The sequence below is a fragment of the Triplophysa rosa genome, linkage group LG15 (genome assembly GCF_024868665.1).
Source record: "Triplophysa rosa linkage group LG15, Trosa_1v2, whole genome shotgun sequence".
In the NCBI taxonomy this organism is placed as follows: domain Eukaryota; kingdom Metazoa; phylum Chordata; class Actinopteri; order Cypriniformes; family Nemacheilidae; genus Triplophysa; species Triplophysa rosa.
Genome location: NC_079904.1, coordinates 4,630,443 through 4,649,955, shown reverse-complemented (window position 1 = coordinate 4,649,955; position 19,513 = coordinate 4,630,443). Strand labels below are relative to the sequence as shown.

General features: G+C 38.7%; 1 protein-coding gene across 2 annotated transcripts in view; it reads right to left on the bottom strand.

Moving 5' to 3' along the window:
* nkain2 (sodium/potassium transporting ATPase interacting 2) overlaps positions 1 to 11,758 on the bottom strand; it is a 127,962-nt gene extending 116,204 nt beyond the window's left edge. Inside the window, exon 1 of one of the 2 annotated variants that reach the window (XM_057353187.1) lies at positions 10,812 to 11,758. In XM_057353187.1, the coding sequence (XP_057209170.1) occupies positions 10,812 to 10,865 (54 nt within the window). In that variant the 5' untranslated portion in view covers positions 10,866 to 11,758. The remainder of the gene's footprint in view (positions 1 to 10,811) is intronic. The other variant, XM_057353186.1, reaches the window with a different exon arrangement.
* Positions 11,759 to 19,513: the final 7,755 nt, after the last annotated feature.

The following is a 19,513-nucleotide window of genomic DNA, read 5'->3' as shown; positions in this document are numbered from 1 at the left end:
TACTACATTCTTGCGTTCAACAGAACATAGACATTTATTAAGCAATTTTTCTATGGTCTGTATTCAAAGAAATTAATACAGATTTGGAACAACTTGAGGGGGAGTAAATGATGACAGAATTTTCATTTTTGGGTAAACTGTTCCTTTAAATATTTATCCAGAGATGTCTCCGCAATCTTGCGGTTAGATTTGCCAAATCTGCACAACTGAAAGCACAACAGGATGCTTCCTATCCAAACACAACAACACAACACTTGTGAGCAGCCACGCTCCTTTTTTTACCCGGGAGCTGTTTACAGTCGATAAAAGAAATGGGAAACTTTCATTTTTCAGGTCAAAACCAATAACAATCAATTTGTCAGTTCCCCCTTCCAAACCGAGCCCAATGACAGAGGATCAGCAGCAACCCATTTTAATTTGTCTGGTAAGAAGTGTGTCTAATATAGCTCATATATTCCATAAAGTCTTCCCGTCCTGTGCTCTAAGACTGTAATTACATTTCCACACCGCAAAATGAAGCCATTGGCAATGGCCTGAGGCACATTTAGCATATGATCTGTCGCTGCGCGCGATGCCTAACAATATTTCAATCCCCATAACCCATTTCCATCAAAACCACCCTATGTGGATGCCACACATCCCGAATGGCTTTGACGGAACCCTACAGATTCCTTAAAGAACACCCGTCTACTCTTACGCAGGAAATTTCAGATCTCAGTGAAGCCACTTACGGCAGATATTCTCCAAACGGCCCATAACGTCCGCTAATAAATCAAAAATGTGGACGTGTAATTCAATGTTCCATTAAGATTAGACGTACATGTGAGAAGGGTGCAAGGTTCACAAGGTAGTGGACAACACTGTGAAGGTCAGGTAAAAGAGAGCAGGTGTTAGTTCAAAATAAAGAACGTTAGCCGTATAGGATGTGCCAGATATGGGTTTTGACCTTGAAGACCTGCAAATGCTCAGATGACCTGAACAGATGTGGAACGGCCCACCTCATCAGAAACAGCGGTTCTGCATCTGAGCCCCGCACAAATGACAACTCGCACGTCGGAATGGTTCTCACAGGTCCTGCGGCCCATAGAGACATTGCATGTGAAATCGTCCTTGACCAGGTATACATAGAAGAACACAACTGTCATCGTGTTACGATATGCAGAGGCACAACCGTAATCAGGCTAAGTGCCATCCTAAAATGCTGTTCCAGGCACCCATAAAACACTCGATGGAAAATAAAGACCGATCTCACCACTAAGTATCGATCGTAAATTATTGAAACTTTTGCAGGCAGGCAGCACAATGATATTAACCACTATAACATATAAAAGTGTGTGTGGTTGTTGGCACATCTTGTATAGCGTTTGTCATTGTGACTATCTGTGGATTAGATTACACGCGATCACGTTACAACTACGGTTACATGGAATCATAGTGAAGTCATGCTAACAGCAAACAAAAACAATCGGATAGGCCTACGTATACCTTGAACGTGAGGGTGAACAAAGAAACATAAAACCTAGATTTCAACTTGGTTAAATATTTATGGTTCCACTGGCATCAAAATGCACTCATCATAAAAGCTTTGCTTGTAACAGAATGTTCTAAGGAGACTTTTGGATTACAGGAGTGCATGTAAACAAGACGGTTAATATATCTTACAGTACTTTTACAAAACTAAAATAAAGGTTCAATAGGTTCAAAAAATTTTTTCCCACATTTTAGAGTAATAGTAAACTGGAATAGCACAAATGTAAAAAAAATTAAAGAAATGATGCAAGTTTTTATTATTTTGAACAACAAGTTGTGTTATTTTATAGTTTCGCCAAGTTTATTTTTATTCTAAAATATAGAAAATAGAATAAAGAATGAATAATGACAAGAGATGGACCGATATATCGGCCAATAATCGGTATAGGTCTATATAGGCAATTTTCACACTATCGGCTATCGATCAATAATTTAAAAATAGCCGAAGATCAGGGTTGATATATCATGTCAATCAAAAGAGGAAATATATAGAAATATATTATAGAAAATGTGTAGAAAATGTTGAGAAACATCACCAGTTTGATGTTCAATATTAATAGTCATTATATGAATGAATAACATTCAGAAAGTTGAGAAATATTAATTTAATCTTCAGAATTTAGTTAAAGGTCCAGTGTATGACATTTAGCGGCATCTAGCGGTGAGGTTAATATTATGGTAAAATCACGGTTCAAAACACGTTTAGGATCATTTACACATTATTATTTCCACATTTTAAAATAATAGAACACGCTAAACTCAAAACTATGCACGATGTGAAAAATTTCAACCAATAATTAAGTCCTTCTAATGGCCGATTCCGATATGCAGTAAATTCATATTTTTATATTATATTTTGTTTCATATAATCTGCAGTTTGTACACCCAGGAGAACAGAAAATCTAAAATGCACTGATGAAATCTGATATTTTAGCAGCTCTGGCCTAACTATAACAGCAAACATGAGTCCTGACTCTTCAAATGTTTTTATTTTTTGCACAAGGCACCACAATACTTGGGATCCTCTACCACGGAGAAAGGTTGGTCGTCGATGACTATAAATTCCATTATTTTGTCGTTTATGGCTTTAGCCTTTTTCGCTGTCTCTGGAAAACTTTTTGCAATTTTGAAATGCCTGCTGAATGGGGACATCGACGCTCCGTGTTGTAGGCTTGTTGCTAGGAACTTTAGCTGCAGCTACTGCTGCATCTTCATATTCTTTTAACACCGCTTCGCCGTGATGACGACCTTTCAAGTGAGATATAAGATTTGATGTGTTAAAACTTGACGCCTTTTTTCCTCCTCTTGCAATCCTTGCTGAACATGTTTTGCAAATAGCAATAGCATTGTCCTCCGCTGCCACCGAGAAAAACGTCCAGACCAGCGAAGACATGGTCACAGGATGATGACGTAATGAGCGCGACACAGTTTAAAGCTGCAGTCACTTCCACTCGGAAAGCGGATGAATCAGACTGATTTATTGATTTACCAGCAAGCGTACTTTATCGGATGTAGTTATCGAATTTTATTTATTTATCGGAGCAATAAAAATGACGTAATTTTCACCCATATCGGTCCGATAAATATCGTGCATCCCTACTCAAAACTATGGAAATACTAAAGATATTATAATGCAACAGTTTTGATTATCTTGAACAACAAGTTGTGTTATTTTATTTCGATGAGTTTATTTTTATTCTAAAATATAGAATAAAGAATTAATAAAGACTACAGATGCACCAATATATCGGCCAATAACGGGTATCGGTCGATAAAAGCAATTTTTCATACTATCAGCCAGTAGTTTAAAAACAGCTGATGATCAGTGCTAAAATATATCCTGTCGATCAAAAAAGGACAGGAAAATGCAATGAATTTGTGCTCTGTATATAGAAAATGTTAAGAAACATGACCAGTTTGATGTTCAATATTAATAGAAATACTAATGTAATCCTCATAATTGAGTTAATGTGAGTTAATATAAGCACCATACTATTGGTATCAGCAGAATATCAGTGGAGACAACATTTAGTATCGGTACACCTCTTATAATGACCCACATTTCACATGTAGTGTAAGTAGAATGGCTGTGAACCGTTCACCTGAACAATTTCAGTACGTCTCCTATTTTATTCCCTTGAATTCCCTTGCACACACACAGACAAAGCTATAGCAGAAAAGCTTTTATTCGCGGTTATTTCCACGGCTCTTCCTCATTTCGTTCTGCTGAAGCACATAAGCGCCTTTGTCTGTATTCCCGCAGGATCACATCTTCTAGACTTCACAGCAGTCAGATTTAAAAATGCTTCTCCTGTGGCAACCGAGGGTTTATCAGACAGCTGATACAAAAGCATTATGGTATCCTTATTTCCAGACGATAAAACTAGGAACTGATTATTATTAGATCATAAACTACACAGAACTGCATTGGAAAATACATTCTAACAGGCGAAAGCTGAAAAAATGATGCATTTATTGTTAACTTAAAATATAAAGTGACTTCTGCAAATATCTGGGTATGAATGCTTCAGTAGTGCTCTGATGGCCACCGTGGTGGTTAATTTGATGGTTTAAATAAGAACGTCAGAAGCAATGACAGGCAAGAGAATTGGTGGGCCGTCAATCCAAAAATCTAATTAATGAAACCGATTACACAGCTTCAATGTAATAATATTCTAAACACGGCCGTGCTCAAAGCTTAACATTAAAACATACATTAAAGCGGCCGTATCTCAAGACAGTTTCTGCATATCTCATGTTAATCTTGAGTACTTACAGAATAGTATCGCACCCTTCAAATATCTGTAGAGTCTTTAGTTTGATCACATTTATAAAAGACAGATACAGCTGATTATTTCCGAAAACATACGACGCATGTGGGAGGGGCATCAGTTTCACTTACCGCATGCGGTTCATGTCCTGCATCTTTTATCGCTGGGACTGCCGTTCCATCTATCAGATTCAAACGATCTCCAAATCCAGCGTTATATCCACCGTTTATATAACATTCATCACCCAAATGCAGTGAACAAACAAAAACAGCTGAACTTTGCGAACGTAGTGCTCTCACTCTCTCCTGCACACAAGTGAAAGCGACTTGTGCGCATGCTCCTTCTCCCGCTGTCCTTGGTTGAAGCGTGCTTTTCCGGGAGAATTGTCCAATAAGGGACTAAGAAAAGTTGTTATGAAACGGATTTTCATGTTCGAAAAAAAACTTTCCGAAACCTGTACGAACGCTGGGGGAGTGTATCGAGCACAGAAATACTACGCCATACGTCCAACTCGTTTTTTGACAAGTTGACCATGTTAAGCATGAGAAGCCAACACGTTTAACATCGTAAATAACTCAGAATGCATGAAACACCGTTGCACGGCCGCTTTAAAGTCTGTCAGGTGTGTAGTTTGAGGAAAAGCAGCCATTATTTACATTTTGAGCCCAATAAAGGCTTTCAAATTTTGTATTTGTTTTCGCAGAGAAAAATAGTATTGCTCAGGAGACTCTAAATTATGTTTCTCCTGAAAATTAAATAAACAGAATTAAGACACAAATGAGACAATTGTTAAAATACAGTTAGTGTAACCATGTGCAGCTTTATATATTATACACAATTATTTAAATAAACATCAAAATATTATACCTTATTATATAAATATAAAATTTGATATCCTAAATGAATGTGAATATAAGGCTGAGTTCATGTTTGACAAGAAAAAGTTGACAATGGTACTTTTTTAGTAAAAAAAAGCTTGCAGCGTTGTGGTTACAAATAGCAGCTGGCAATGACTTTGGAGGCAGCGTTTGTACACGAAGGCAGCTCAGAAAAACAGATTCAGACAGGCTTCATAGGCAGCATAACGGAAGTCTATTTGGATTATAGAAAGAGAGCGTCTATGCAATAACCAATCACATATTTAAAAACTACTATACTCATTTCTCGCTAGAAATGCAATCAAAAGATATTGAAAGCTAAAATTAAACTCACATTTATACAAAACTACGCTCCAACTGGCGTTTCAGCCGCCATTAAATTTTTTCGAGCTTGATCCTGCTCGACCAATCACCTTCCTCGCATGTTTTTATGGAAACAACAGGTCTCGCTACTAGCTTGTCATTGGTTAGCTGGGGAAAAGGTGCTTGACGTAGGGCGTTTAAAAAAGCGTTCAGGACTTTTTTGAAACCACGGTTTACTCCATAGGATTATAAAGTAAAACAGACGCTAACAGCTTCAAATCTGAACATAGCCTAAAATGAATTCATAAAGAAGCAACTCGAACGGACAGTTCAGCCAAAAACAAAAAATTCTTTCTTCATTACTCATCTTCGTGATATTCCAAACCTGTTTGAACGTTGGTAACCAAACAACATTGGCCCCTATTGACATCTATTGTATTGACACAAAACCACTAAAACATTTCTCAGAATATCTTCTTTTGAGTTTCATAGAAGAAAGACTCATATAAAGGTTGGATGACTTGAGGGTGAATAAATGAAAACAGATTTTTTTTTTTTGGTGAACTGTCCCTTTAAGTCATTGCTGAGATCGCTTCTGAGATTAATAGAGTCCATGGAGAAAATCTGTAAAACAGTCAAATGTAAGTAAAGGAATCCATTTGCTCTCCGTTTATTCTCACTGCTCCCTCAGAGAAACACCTGAGATCTTATTGTTGACCGTACCTCAGCCATTAATGTGATTTGTGCACCTTGGTTGGAAAGCATCACCTAATAAAATAAATTCAAATCAAACAGCTTCAGCAAACAAAACATGCCGAGCGGTATAAACATACACATAATGCATTTTCTGTATCGCTCTGGGCTTTCATGGGTCAAAAGGGCAACCGTGAAGGTTCTATATTCTCTTATTTGCTGCATAACTTTTGTTGCTAGGAGACATTCCTGCTAATGTTTACAGCTCACTTCAGTCAAATGGGAATCTGGTAAATAATGTGCACAACAGCACATGTATCATCACTGTAACCTTTTCTGTTCGAAAATCTCACGACTACAGAAAAGGCATGCAGCATGGGAAACTAAAGGTTAATTTAATGCCAAAGGAAGAGGAGAAATCTGAAAAATGTCCTGCAGCGGAGGCATATTCCCTCCTCTCTTGAGTGGCACTTGTGTTTATTCGTTTTTGTTAAGCTGGGAATGATTTATAACATTTTGAAGAGCCATTAAATCTATCTGCCTTTTTAGATCTGGATATTCACATGGCAAATATCAATCAAAGAGTTCTTTTCTCTTAGAGCATGGTTTTCTGTGAAAGACTGTTAAAGCTTCAGTATTCACAAAAATGATTCAGTTTCTTGTTATGTTTGCCTTTGTCTTGCTTGTTAATCTAGAAATATTTATTGTCAGCTTTGTGAAACTACTGTATTAACAAGCGTGACTTCAATCTTGTCAAATTCAAAATTTACACAAACCTCAAAGCCCATAACATCCATGAACCGTGATTTGCTACTTGTTCCTTGTCTGCAGGTGGTATTAGGGGCTGAATATTGTTATTCAAGAGAGCATTTGATTGGATAAAAATCTGTGCTGTGCGGGATGACTCATCTAGGTCCCTTTTCCCACATATGGACTAAAAGCAAAACAATTCTGATTTTAATGGGTGTTTTTTGAGTGAATGTTTGTTTTAGAAGCAAGATGTAGAACCGGCATTTAATTAGCAGAGTTTATATTCACAAAGTACAAAAATATTCATCTGTATGTGGCAGTTTTATGGCATAAATGCTCTGGCGAGACAGACGGTAAATATTTTGATTCATTATGCAAGACGCGTTCCTAAACCATCTGTCTGTTGAAAATTTGAGGTCACGTCGTCAAGCCATAGCAATGCAATTTAGAACAGTATTTTGCCAATGCGATTGTTTTGTTTGGCAAAAAGTGATGCTTTCTGTAAGGAGTCCGTTCACTTCTAAGCCCAAATGAAACCCTTCAGAATTATCGCTTTCGCGCAGTTATGGACGCACACAATCAATTCAACATATTACAGCATTTTAAGATGAAAAATTCTGTTTGGCAAATTACCTCCATTTAGCGGAGTAATTAATGTCAGGAGCGCGAGGCTTTCTCCGGCATGAAACTGATTGCAATGAAGGAAAACAACAATTAAACCTTTGTCTTTGCTGCGTTCAAAGAGAAAAAACGAGAGCTGACATTCATACCTGTTAGGAAACAAAGCAGTCACACAGATGCGCAGAGCCTGGAGTTGAATATTTACGCGAGTATGTAAGTGAGTTTGGAGATAAACTCAGCCCGTGACCTCGAGAACTACTGTTCCCATCTGATATTCTCCAACAATGGCATAATCCATCAACAGAAAATGTTTTCATTCTTCCGTCCATATGCTCTATTATACCCCCAAGGTAACTTTGAAATTACCTTGAATTCATTCAGGTAAACATGCATTACTGGTTTCGAATGATTTGTTCCAGCGCAAGGTAAGCAATATAAAATAAGATAAAATAAGATATAAGCAGTGAAACAAAGATGAATTTCACAAATGCATCTGTAATGGCTAATGCTGAAATGGATTTAAGTTCATTTATGATCAAACATGCCCATCTGTACAGTTTATACAACCTGATCTCACAGGAATTTGCAATATACGAATCGCACAAAAAGGTAGGATTATTAGAAAAAAGCAATACTACGTTAATGCAGCGAAAGCAAATCGTACTAAAACGTACGAATAAGATCATACGAATTAGCCACCTTGTGAAATAGTTACGAATGCCTGTGAGATTGTTGGTTAACGTTTGCACACATAAATATGTTCATTTAAACAGTTATATCTTGTCAGGGAAAATGAAGACGATTCGATTAAGAAATCAAGCTTTGCTAATTGTTTTGTTCTAGATTATAGGACTAAAGAGATGTTAACGATTTGCTATTGCCATGCTCTTACATCTTTGCATCTTACATGCTCTAAAAAACAAAAATTGTTTTCGGTATTTAACAAGTTATCATATTTGCTTTTCTTCAATACCACGCATCCGCATCAGTCTGCTAGCTTGTAAACAAAACTTTTTCCATAACTGACTGATAACTCTTTTGCCAACCTGAATCCTGGTTGTTTACTTCAGCGCTGTCAACTGGAACGGTCGGATTTTGAATGCACTACACAAGTTGTGCGTGGAGATCATCGGAGGTTAACGGCATAGAGACTATAGATTTGTTACAATTACATTCTTTATTACCCATGATAGAGGCAAACAATTTCCCCAGCTGTGCTTTCTTTGATCACTCTTTGTGAACACATCCTTTGAGTACACAACATCCCTATCAATGCCTCCATTTTGAAAATGTGGGTCTCCGGGCCAAACTGGTGGACCACAGGCATTTGTAGCTCAACAGACACAAAAGCCACCAGAGAGAAAACTCTCGTAAAAGCTTTAACCGTGGATATTTTATCTGTATTATAGCTGTAGGCGATAAAACTGGCCTGCCTGGTAATTTAGCTGAGCTGGGTGAATTTCGCTCAGTTCCATATTCTATTTTTACAGCATTCGTAGAGAAGAAAAAGCGAACAAACTTTGACTTCATTTGACTTGTGTCGTAACAGAAAATGTGCACTATCACTGGGCAAATGTAGACGGCTAATGACGCTTATATACACAGACGTTTAACAGTTTATATTACTCGCAGCAATTCAATGTTGAAATCATGTGTTATTTCTGACCTTATGGTCTCTTTGTTACATAACTGAGAATGCGTACGTGTGGAATTCCATTTTGTTTAATGCCCTCCTACATTCCCTAGAAATAAATAAAAAAACTGTAAACAATTATATACTGTATATGAATTGAAGCCATTGAGATTTTACACTGACACCATTTCTGTGGCTTAATACAAAAATAATACAAAAATTATAAATAATATATAACCCATACATTGTGTGAAACAGCCCTACAGATGCATTTCCTAACCTTAAGAGCATCCAACAGAGGGCATCTGCGTTGTGTTCAGAATGAACAACCCATGAGAATAGCTGCAAGCATGGGGGATTGGTTAAGGTCAGAGAAACACAAAGGAAAAGAAAGTCAGAGCGCGAGAGAGAGAGAGAGAGAGAGAGAGAGAGAGAGATGATCTCAAATCAGCGCACCAAACTAAGTGAAGTTTTTCCATCAAATCCAAGACCCAGAATTCTTAAAAAGATTAAACAAAGAACCATTTACAAAAGTGCGAATCTTTCCTGGAAAATGAGTTTCAATGCTCTCCTCTTAGTATCCAACGTCCATCAAGAGTACTCCACAAACTTATGACATCATCCTGCTCAAATGACTCGCTTATGACATCATACCGCTCAAAGACCAGCTTCTATTTAACAATACTGAGTAAGATCTGATTTATAGACACCAGGTGGTGACCTCACCCACTACGCTTGACTCTCCGGGTTAATGACCAGCGTTATGCATTAACCCACAAACATCCATTTGGATTAGTGTAGCGGTGCTTGCCAGTTGTCATGTGATCTATCAGGCACGCCTGATTCACCGTGCCAGCTGGTTGGCATGGTGAGACTAGTGGGCCACGCAAAAGGTGTCACAGATATAGTGTGTGACGTGTACGATTACTCCATCCATCCTGTGAATTCTAACAGTGTTAGAAAACAAACAGCAGACTGATTTTCTTTTAACACTAGAACTAAAAGAAACCAGGTCGTCCGGCATGCATTTTGCATTTTAATTGTTGCAGTAGCTACTGTAAAAAAAGCTGTCTTGTTTCCAATCCCTCACAAACTCCAATTGAAAAAATATTTTAATTGGTAACTTCCACTTGTTTTAGTAGGTAAATCTGACTTAAAAGTCCTAATTGGCTGTGAGAACCCGCACGGTGGAGGTAAGATAAGTATAAATGGCCCCAGGCTAATAACACAAGTCCTATCTTCAAGAGCACCATCATCCCTCCGGTGTGATATAACAGGGCAGCATTTCCACATACAACCCATTATTTCCACTAACATTACTCTTGGACAGATCTTATGGCTGTATCTCTGAACACTTGTTGGGTGGAGCCTTGGGTTCGAGAAATCCTGTGTTCACATTTCTGTAAGATACTGGAGTTTCTTGACTAACTGTTTACAGTGAACCCATCTCAACCCAACCCGCGACTATAAATCGCAATAAAAAATTGGGCACAAGTATCATTAGACCTGGAGCTATATAGCAAGTATCCAATTCATGCGCACCCAGGAGCAAGTTATTGTAAACCTTTAAAACGTGTACTTTTAATCACTTTAGATGAGTATCTGTTAATGACCAAATATCTTGTCACTTACCAACTGCATGCCACATATAAAGGCCAGCGTACATCTACCACTGCAACAGCCCATCTTGCCCTCCGTAGTGTCCGTGATTCCACGTGGGTCGCTGTAACTCCACAAAACCGATGCCCAGATACCCGGGCAATAAGGGAACGATGGTTTAAAGGGGTCTTTCTTCACTCCAGAAGAGACGGACGGGATTCAAATACGCCCTTCGCGTAAAAGCGCACCAAACGCGTGAAGAAGACACGAAAGAAACCCACATCCGAGTGCAATGCGTCTGTCAGGAAAGTAACATTGACGATAAAACCAAGATATTAAAACACTTTTCTAAGTTACAGAGTTAGAAGAAAGCAGCGTGCGAATGGACTAGAGAAATAACGGTACGCGCTATTGTACATCTACAAATCCAGCAATGCAAGACATGTCGATTTGATCTTCCACGGGGTCCGTGTCTGGGAAACAAAGCGAACCAGTGTTGTTTACGCTCGCTCCTCCCTCAAAAGAAACAATCCGAATTAACACGTTACAAACAAAAATAATTTGCTCTCGCTTTACGACGCGGCGCACTTCTTCCGCGCGCTGTCGTCTACTTCTCCGTTACGAAATGGTGATACGAGGACAATAATCCAAGTCAGTGAAGCTGAAATGTGTCTTCTCGGGCGCTGGACATCGCTGGTTCACGGGTCTCTGAACTACTAATGGTCCCTTCCAGCGTTAACTTGCACAGTCCGGGTTACAGAGGGGGACAAAGAAACAGCACATCTTGCGCTCCGGCCAGCCCGACCATCTGACGGTCCAGATTGAATGAACCGCACGCGGCGTTGCGCTCGGCGGGGATGCGACTGGGTTGCTTTCTCACGCAGCGCCTGGTGCTGATGCTGTACGGACTGAGCGCAGATGACGACTTGGACATCCCTCAACGCACAGGATTAGCTCTCTGCTCCCTCTCTCAGTGGGCGTGAGAGTGACACGATACGGAAATAATGGCAATGTTGGGATGGGGGTCACTCGGCGAAATGCAAATGTATATGAGATTTTTGAGCCTTTTCATTGAAAATGCATTCGACCCTGGGAAACGTATTTCAGCTCTGAGTTTGAAGAGATCCACGAGGTTTACAGGTCTACAGTGAAATGTATATGTAGCCTACTTGCTTGAATCTTCTTCAGTAGGCTACATTAAAGCTGCATGGTGCAATGGAATCCCAAAAATGTAATAATCACAAACCCACGCCCACAAAGATACTCTATCAGTGTTTATGACATGACCTAATTTTCCCAGCTATTTTGAGTGGCAGTCCCATGAATTTACTTTGCGGTTTCCTGAGGTAATGATTTCTGGCAAATTTGCAAACTCCTCCCTGTCATGGATCTCTTATGGTGCAGTTTAATTTGACTTGCACCTAGAAAACCAACAGAATTACTGAAACATGTTCTGTTGATGTGAATGTTACATGCCACACAACTTATCTGGGCTTTCCAGCCATGGTTGTCTGGTACTTGCGTTTGCCAAATTTCCACAATGCAAGCAAACTGTCATAAACAAATCTGGTGGAAAGAAAAGCTGGTGACCTCAGCTCACAACAATAACACAGAATCCTCATAAAATGTACCCACAATGCTTTGCAATACACATATTTACTGCTGCCTCGGCACCGTGCCATGCTTTGTCATTTTGCCTTGATCCTATGATCTAGTTTCGGAAAGCATTTATTGCTCGTTGTTCTCCTAACTGTTGTTATTGAAGAAAGACTCAATAAGATGTTTGATTTCGATCCATAATTTGAATTTCATTCATTTCAGTCGTGTCACCAAATTTTAATTATCCGCCTGAAAGCGTCATGCTGCTTGTATCTGATATCCAGCTCAAATCTTAAGCCGGGGTAACCTGGGGCGAACCATTTAAGAATACGAAATTAAGGAGGGCCGCACATCTGTAACATGTAGCAGTACGGGAAGATATCGATCCTTTAAAAATTCATGAGCTCCTGCTGAGCTCTTGACTTCTATCGCTTTAAATTGGACGCCAGACAGATGCACTTTCCTCCTTTATGCTTGAACTTTGGGTTCTCCTGAATGTTTTATTTGATCTTATTCTGCTCTTATTCTATCAATCTCCTATCACAGAGGTTTCGCTGTGTAAAGGTGAACATCAGGACACTATTTTTAAATGAATTTGAACCCAAAAAACTATCTATGTCTGTCTGTCTGTCTGTCTGTCTGTCTGTCTCTCTCTCTCTCTCTCTCTCTCTCTCTCTCTCTCTCTCTCTCTCTCTCTCTCTCTCTCTCTCTCTCTCTCTCTATCTATCTATCTATCTATCTATCTATCTGTCTATCTATCTATCAGAAACCAACAAGTCCATTTCTCACATATGTAATGACAGCGAGTTTCAATTGGAGCATGACTCAAGTGTTTACAAGCTGTAGCCGTCCTACATTGTTATCTGTCAGTATATTTTAATAAGACTAAAGCTGAGAGCTGATTACATAAACTTGAGCTGTTTAATAATAAGTATGGATACATTTATTCGCCCCTCTGGGTGTCTTAGCGCCCCCTTGTGGACATGGAATAACATTTCAACATGCTTTGTTCATCTCATTGCATTATATTCACCCATACTGCCTTCTTTGGTTTTGATTAAAATACTAACAGCCATGGCAAGGAGTTTATTGTAATCTTAAATAAAATGAATACATAAAACAAATACATCTTAATAATAAGGTTTATTGTACCATCACAATAAACTGCTGCTAATAATCACAAAGCTGAATTTTATAGATCCTAAACACACAAAAGTCTAGTTATTCATCCTCATATGTAGTCAGTAAAGATAACAACAAACCTCAATGTCTTTTTCATAATTTACACCCTATATTCCCCAGGACCATCAGATATCGGTGACAATTTACACCAACACCACAATAAACTAATCATGGTCCCTCCCTTACAGAAAAGACACACGAAATTCACATGTGCAAAAAACACGTGTGATCACATGTGAAATGTGTGTTTTTGGAACATTTTGGTGTGAATTCCATGTGAATTCCCACGTGAAACCCATGGGATAACATGTAAAAACCCATGGGATAACATATGCGACATGTCTCCACATGTGATCACATGTTCTTCACGTCACCACATGTTGCACATGTCATCCCATGGGTTTTTACATGTTATCCCATGGGTTTCACGTGGGAATTCACATGGAATTCACACCAAAATGTTCCAAAAACACACATTTCACATGTGATCACACGTGTTTTTTGCACATGTTAAACACATGTTTTATACATGTGATCACATGCGAAAACATGTGAAATTCATGTGTCTTTTCTGTAAGGGCTAGAATTTATTAAAACCTAATGACTGATATAAAAAGACACAAGCTCTTTCAATAATGCTGTGTTCCTGCTGCTTAGTTAAATAATGAGGATAGAGGTTTTGGGTTCGATTCGCTTTTGCAACACACATACATAAAAAGTACAGTATACACTGAATGCGCTCAATGCAAGACGCCTTTGATAAAATGCATAAATATAAATGTAGTACGTCCTGCCAAACTATAACATCCATCACCACACCAAAAAAAAGCTTCATTTCGCAGGGGTTTCTAAAGGGGATCTACAGTATACAAACAAAAAATAAAACTCGACACCTTTGAAAGTCAAGCAGTGAGCTATCAAAACAGCGTGAGTCACTCAACTGTGTTCCTTACAAACAGATCTGACCCATCAGCTCTGAAATTACACATAACCGAGCTTTGCAATATGGCCGAATAAGTCCGTTATTTGCACAACCTCAGTGATTATTCCAACGTCCGAAGTACACAGCCCGGTTTCTCCATACCCAAACATCTGCTGCCAGTGAACTTTGAAAGTTGGCAGTGAACTTAAGAGTGATTGGTTAAACTTTCATTATATCTCTCTTAGCGGTGCTTTTAAGCAAAGTGCTTTGAAAATGAATGAATGCCAGGAGTGTCTGCAATGCAGAGCTTTTAATTGATGGCGTGGCATCTGAACAAAGCAAGCGTGGAAGGCTGGGCCGCAGCGGCTGTGCTGCAGTATAGTGTACAGTAGCTCCGTTTAGGTGTTAACAACAAAGAGGTTCAATGGTGCATTTACACGAATGCCTCCAAGGGATGTGCTATACTGTATCGCCAAAGCGCATGCTGCATGGCCAAATCTTTTCATCTCCAATAATATTGTGGACCTTACAATGATGGAACACTTGCAATTTAGCCAGCGTGAGCCTTGGGCTTTTCGTGCTGCACTCCTAGCTGAGTCCCTATCAATATCCTGCTTGCTTTCAGAATGGGCTTTTATGGATGCGGGCCCGAGTACGAGATAAGCATAACTAGCCTGTAGCCCATGAGAAAGGGATAAAAATAGATACTTTCCCCTTATTAAACTCTCATTACAACGCAATTAACTAAACTACTGTGGAATTGGACCGCAAGCAGCACAACTGAGACTTCTTTACAACAGCATTCCTACACCAGCGATGGTTACTTCAAACTTAGGGTTGCCAGATCTGTGCAACAAAGCCAGCCCAATGGCCTATCAAAACTAGCCCAAAGAGCTGAATGACCCCACCTCAAATACCAAAAGTCCAAAACGCAGATCACATACCTTAAATACATATTCGACACTTTAAAAATATCCTGTAAAAAACAGACATTTTCTGGCAGCTGTGGTGCCATAAATATACTGTAGAATAAACGCTTTTCTAGTAAAATTACATTTTCCACATTAGTAAATCTAAAAATTTGCAGTGTTTTGATGGTGAAAAAATATGTAAAAATAAAATAAAATTCCGTATAATTATAGTTTTTGATATTATATGTGAAAAATCCATAATAACAGAAAAAATCTGTAGAATTACGGGTTGTTTTTACAGTGTAAAGTAACTGTTCATACACGCAATTTCTCAAAAATCATAATCATAAACACTCTGTTTTCATAAATAACTTCAGCTTACCTTAAAAATGACCGCTGATAAACAAAACATAACCACCTTTAATTCCTTTTAAGGAATAAAAAACAACCCGCAGCATCAGTTTAGAAGTGGCCCAACCTGGTAACCTTGTATATTTTGTCCCAACCTGGCAACCGTGTCTAATGTGCCTGTCCAATAAAAGGCTAAAGCTTAAAAAAGTGGGTAATCTATGCAGAAAGAACTACTCAATATTTAAGAAAGTTAACAAGAAAAAATGTAATGTAATCTCATGGAAGTGCTTAAAATATTAAAATACTAAAAATATTAAAAAAGCTGAATTATAGTATGTTTACTTTTAGGTACATTCTCCCTTTAAATACATTTCTAGTGTGCTCTCTCTACATTTTCCACCCCATCTATGGCTCTGTTATTGCTGAGTATGGTGAGCATCCAGATGGCCGGTTAGAGCTGACACTTCTAAATTATGATTGGGTTTGGCATAGCATAACAGGGGTATGATGCACTCATAACATCCATAAAATCTCTCTCCCAGCAGCACAATGACAGGTCCCATTAGGCCTATTTTTGTTGTCTTTTTGCCACAATCCTCTTCCGCAAAAGCATCTGAATCAGGGCCTGACCTATCCTCCCATTATGATCATTTAGTGCTGCTCGCTTTTGCTCTTCAGACAGACCGTCTTTAAGTATTAATGACCTCATCAGCGGTTCTTTTAAATTACCCATTAAAATGCAGTTCTGGCCAATCCTTTACTGCTGGGTCTGCTTGCTCTAACCAACAGCTACACATCTCGCTATCTGAGGAGAAACAGACTCTCAGATCTATTAGAGACGAGCTCTTCTTTGAGTTGTCAGGTTGGGTGGCTGAGCTGAAGGATTATTTGCCAATGAAGCGGCCCGGCGCTGCGCTATGACAGGTTAGTAATGCTAGCTTCAGCTATTATGAAACGTTGATCTGGCGTTCAGATTGGTATATGTACATATATTTGTACGAGTAACAAAATTGCTACGTTTAATTTTTAAGTACAATCAAATTGGCTTTACAAGTAATTTCAATTTACCACTTTAAATTTTGCCCAGGGGTGAGTTGATGAAATAGTAAGTCACACGTTTTAATGTGTTGAAATCATGTAAAATCATGATGAATTCATTTTCATGAATACATTGAAATGATGTGTAAAGCCAATGTAATTGTACTTAAAAAGCAAGAAATGAAATTTTCCTGTAAAACGCATCCTCAAAAACGCCATTCTGTGTTTTGCTTGTGTAGACAAGTTGATACATCATATTCTTTATTTCACAACCTGTCTGTTTTTTTCACTTTTCACTTCATGGCTCATTACGTTTTCCATTTTTTTAATGATCTAAGGATGGAACATATTTTGCTACTCTGGATTATTTCTTTTATTTTAATATTTTGGTTACTTTAATTTTTTATTTCAGAGATCACAGTCGGAGATGATGTAACACACTAATCTGCATAACTTTCATAAAGCTTTTGAAGAAATGCAGCTGTAGAAAACATTACAATTTATACTGTTTTTGGGGCAGTTTTCCTACCTACTACAAAATCAAAAACGAAACACTATAAAATTGTTCTGCAATTACTGATTTTTGATGAAAAACCCATCTTAAAGGTCTATTGACAGAAATGCACTATAATATATATAACTATGTCTTCAGAGGTGTATGAAGGCCTTACATAATGAAGAGTTATGTTTTTATTACCTTAGAATGAGCTATTTCTATCTACATACAGCGCGGGTCCCCTTGCATGTTGTTTCTACAGTAGCCCTAAACGGGAACAGCTCTAGAGAGCGCATTTCGTAAATACGTTAACTCCAGAGAAGTGAAAATGTGATGACATGTTTGTCCTGTGTCAGCCGCCATAGTGCTTCGAAAGAGAGGGGGAGCGGTGGAATGAGCCATTGCTTGCAATTCGCAACCTCACCATCAGATGGCACTACAATATCCACATTTCTCTTTTAACTATTTTCAGTGTTAAATTACATTGTGGTAACTGTAAATTATAAGTGTACATACACTGTCTTGCTAAATATTCCATATGTAAATGTTTTACAGTACATGCTTTTCCCAACATTTTACAGCAGCTATCCAGCATTAACTTTTTGCCTGACATACAGACAGCAGCTGAGTGAGCCATCTGTAAAAACACAACGCTTTCCTCTCTAGATTGAGATCTAGATAGTGTATTCAGAGCCTTGGCAAAGTCTTGTCTCATTTCAGGGAACCTGAAGCAGACTTGAGAGGCTATTCAGAGAGGTGGCATTTAGATGTAAATCAAGCTGATATAAAACCCTGCTATTGTGAGATAAGGAGGTCACAGATGTCATCGCAGACTCTTTTATGTGATAGCTGTTCAGAGCCGACAAGCTCGGATTGAACCCTGAGGTAGCACAGAACCGCACTAACCAGGACAGAATGTGCCGGCGTCAACCTTCTCCCAACGCGCGCGCGCACACACACACACACACACACACACACACACACACACACACACATGCAAAAAACACCCGTGATGCGCATCACAATGCCAGTCATTTTTCCTCCTCATTGCACCCGATTTCATCAGACCTGCGTGTTTCATCTCAACCTGCGAGAGGGTTGACTGCCTGCGACAGCAATGCAGATGTGTGGGTGAGAACTGCAAGGCTTCCACTGTGTACACAGGCGTAGAGATGCGAGAACGTCGTTATGCCCGTAGGTCTTCTGATGAAACAAAATAAACAAGGGTAAAATGCCACAGAGCTTTGTTCTGTCTATCATGTGAGTTTGGGGTGGGATTTTTGTTTGTTGGACCAATGGATGCCTGCGGTTATTTTCTATGTGGATGGACATTCTTTGTATCCATAAGTGGGCAAATATTTTATACTTTACATTATTGTTGTTCGGTCACTAACATTCCTCAAAATATCTTCTTTTGTGTTCTGCAAAAGAAAGGCATACAGGTTTGAAATAACAAGAGGGTGACTAAACGATGACAGAATTTTCAATTTTGGGTGAACTTGTTGTATAATAAAATACTCTAGAATGGGAACGTCACCTTTTCCGATACCACATACTGTGCTTCTGACTAACAATAGCAAGTAGAAAATCACACTTTATGGATGTTTACAGCTTTTTTTTAAGTGTCAAGCCCCTTGAATTACATCCCATCACAACTTTCTGTTTTAACAGAAATCAGAGAAACGCAAAACAGACATCTCCACTCTTTCAAATTTCATAGGTTTTCTATCAAGAAAAGCTTATATTCTTCATATCTCAGGTTTTCTTTTTCACAAAAATCCCTGAAAGGTAGAGCTAAAAGAATAAAACGCAATTTGCTCTTTAAAGGTCAACTTTTTAAATGTTCCATTTGCACGGTTTACGCAAAAGGCTTTACTCGATTTGCATGAATATTTAACAAGCCACGGTAAACAGCTTAAGCCGAGTTTAACACAGACTCCATTTCTATCCACGCACCCATTTATGCCTGAATCTCGCAAAGAAATGTCCATTAAATCACATATTCATGCTTTCAAAGAACAACATGCAATCTTTTATTACATTAACAGAGGATGGTGTCTAAAAGACTAAAATACATTTTCAAAGTGTTTATGTGTGTTGCTTGCCACGCATGTCGACGCGTCAGCAACGCAGCCTCTCTTCAGGGTAACACCCCTGGCCTAAAAAGGCAAACCAAAATGCCATTGCTGCTGGGGATGCTAAGAATAAACCACACAGTCAGAGATAAGGTTACCTT